Source organism: Erythranthe guttata, chromosome 8, assembly GCF_056151865.1.
Source record: "Erythranthe guttata isolate IM_541 chromosome 8, IM_541, whole genome shotgun sequence".
Lineage (NCBI taxonomy): Eukaryota > Viridiplantae > Streptophyta > Magnoliopsida > Lamiales > Phrymaceae > Erythranthe > Erythranthe guttata.
Window position 1 is genome coordinate 22,238,207 of NC_142540.1, and position 2,909 is coordinate 22,241,115.

At 45.9% G+C, this 2,909-nt stretch overlaps 1 protein-coding gene across 1 annotated transcript; it reads right to left on the minus strand.

Moving 5' to 3' along the window:
* Positions 1 to 1,482: 1,482 nt before the first annotated feature.
* LOC148768831 (uncharacterized) lies at positions 1,483 to 2,355 on the minus strand. Its single transcript, XM_088821359.1, has one exon. The coding sequence runs from the start codon at positions 2,353 to 2,355 to the stop codon at positions 1,483 to 1,485; it is 873 nt and encodes a 290-aa protein (XP_088677485.1).
* Between the last annotated feature and the right edge of the window lie 554 nt (positions 2,356 to 2,909).

Genomic DNA, 2,909 nt, shown 5'->3' on the forward strand with positions numbered 1-2,909 from the left:
ATTTCTTTTGGCGTCTCTATGCCTGAAAAATATAGTAGAAAATTTTTAAACACTTGTACTGAAGACTTAGTAATTGAAGCTGGGGTGATGTGTACTATATAATATCACGTACCCTACTAAGGGGATTATTTATCTTCATCGCACTTCGAGATATGAAATCAACTCATGAGTTGTTGTGATTTGCTGCGTAATCATGCATGTTAAATGGAATGACTTTATCATGTTAGTATGAATATATCAGAGCATGCGTGTGATATCTTTTAGTGGAAGTAGTGTTACCCTTGGCGATGTGGTATGGAGTATCTTCGCTCTTTGGGCCAGTGATGAGTAGTAGGCATCCCCTTCGTAATTGATTCTCCATCTATAAGAAGGTGATGAAAAGTGATTATGGATTGCTGATGTAAGTAATATTACTAGCCCCCAGTTTGGGTGGGTTTTTTACGCACCTCGTTATGGAGTAGAAACTTCCCAAGAGTGTAGAGACATCTTTACCGGACGAGTGACGTGAAAGGTCGCGAAGCCTGTAGGGGTAATGGTTTGTAAGCAAATTTTGTATGGGGAGGTCGAAGATGGTAAATTAAAAGTATTTGAAGCAATGTGAATGTATACCTCAAGCGTAGAACCTTTTGAGGTTCCCTTTATTCTAGGTTATGAGTATAGGATATCTGTCAAGGTTCTCGAGATGATATGCTACAGTGTTGACAACTTGTGTGATTTTGTATGATCCTTCCCATTTTGGGTTGAGCTTACCAATGGAGCGCGAGGCTTCAGCTTTTCGGAGGACTAAATCTCCCACTTGGAAGGATCGCGGGCGGACCTTTGAATTATAGGCCTTGGCCATGCGTGTTTTGTACATCTGTTGTCGGATGTATGCAATTTCTCGTGGCTCATCTACGAGGTCGAGGCTTCCTCGCATAACTTCTTCGTTTGCTATAGGACCATAGTTGGTGATTCGCCAAGATGGCTCGCCGATTTCCACGGGTGCGATAGGCTCTGTGCCAAAAGTCAAATTAAAAGGTGACTCTCCGGTTGCGGCTCGTGGAGTTGTTCGATAAGCCCATAGGGCGCTAGGCAATTTGTCCACCCACTTTTTTTTTGCACTTCCAAGCCTTGTCTTAAGGTGTTGGAGTATGGTGCGATTCGTGACCTCCGTCTGGCCGTTAGCCTGTGGATTGGCTACGGATGTGAAGAACTGTTTGATATCTAAACCGAGGCACCAATTCTTCACTTTGTCGCCACAAAATTGTGTTCCATTATCTGAAATAATGGAACGTGGGATTCCAAAGCGACACATAATATTCTTCCACGGGAATTGGATGACCTCTTCTTCTCGGATGCGTGCTAAGGGCTCGGCCTCCACCCATTTGGTGAAGTAATCCACGGCTACAATGAGGAACTTGCGCCCTCTCGTGGCGAGCGGGAATGGTCTGACTAAGTTCATCCCCCATTGGGCGAAAGGGATGGGGCTGTCAATCGGTTGCATTAGTGCCGCTGGCAGGTGAGGGATGTTGGCATGCTCTCTTGGCAGGGCTTACACCTCTGGACTAATTTATTTGCGTCTTCGTGCATTGTTAGCCAATAGTAGCCTTGCCTCAATAGTTTGAGAGCCAAGGTTCTCCCGCTCAAATGATTTCCGCAGATACCTTCATGTACTTCTCGAACTACGTAATTTGTTGTAGTTGGGTCGAGGCACTTGAGATAGGGGAATGAGAATTCTCGGTTGTATAGTTCTTTTCCCATTATTACAAAGCGAGCGACTCTCGTTTTTAACTTCCGTACTTCGGTGAGGTCAGTTGGGTGTTCTCCCTCCTTGAGATACTTTATGATTGGAGTGAACCAGCATGGTTCGTCCTCCTCGTTGTAATGTACTTCATCGGTTGAAGTTATCTCCGGCTGAGGTGAGGTGAGGAGCGTCACCTTCCGACTTTCGATGCCTGCCATGGAGCTTCCAAGCCTAGCTAATTTGTCCGCATAAACGTTACTGGAACGAGGTACTTGTCTTATTCCGTAGCTCTCGAACTTGGATAACAGAGTGTGTGTGAGAGCTAAGTATTTGGCCATGGTGTCTTCTTTGGCCTCGTAAATTCTGAGTATTTGGTTAACGACGAGCTGAGAGTTACTTTGGATTAGGAGCTTACGCGCTTCAGCTGCTAGGGCGAGGCGGATTCCAGCTATCAAGGCTTCATATTCAGCGACGTTGTTGGAGGCTATGAATTCGAATCGTTGAGCATATTCGAATTCATCTCCGTTGGGGTTCGTTAGTGCGATACCCGCACCACCTCCTGTGGCTGTGGAAGATCCATCAACGCTAACAGACCAAGCAGGGAGGGAGGTGCTCTCTTCTATTGAGGTCATTTATACTGCGAAGTCAGCCAATACTTGCGCTTTGATAGCGGGGCAGGGTTTGAATTATACCCCATATTCACTCAGCTCTATTGCCCATTTGGCTAACCGCCCGGATGTCTCGGGACTCCTTAGTATCTGCTTCAGAGGGTAATTGGTGAGAACCACCACTTGATGTGATTGGAAGTAAGGTCGGAGCTTCCGAGCTGCGTTGATCAGAGCGAGAGCGAGCTTCTCCATATTGGTATAGCGTTGTTCGGTTCCTTGGAGGGCACGACTTATGTAGTATATGGGTTGGTGACCTTTTTCTCCATCTCGGATGAGGACTGCGCTGATGGCATCAACTGAGGTCGCTAAGTACAGTAGGAGGGTGTCTCCGGGCTGAGGTTTTGTAAGCAAGGGTGGTGATGCAAGATATGACTTCAGCTCGTTGAACGCCTTTTGACATGCTTCATCCCATTCAAACTTTTTTCCTCCCCTTAAAATCTTGAAATGAATTTATTCAAAGATGCTAAACAACCGTTAAGTTATTGGACTTTCTTGATAGATGTTGGTGGAGCCGTGGA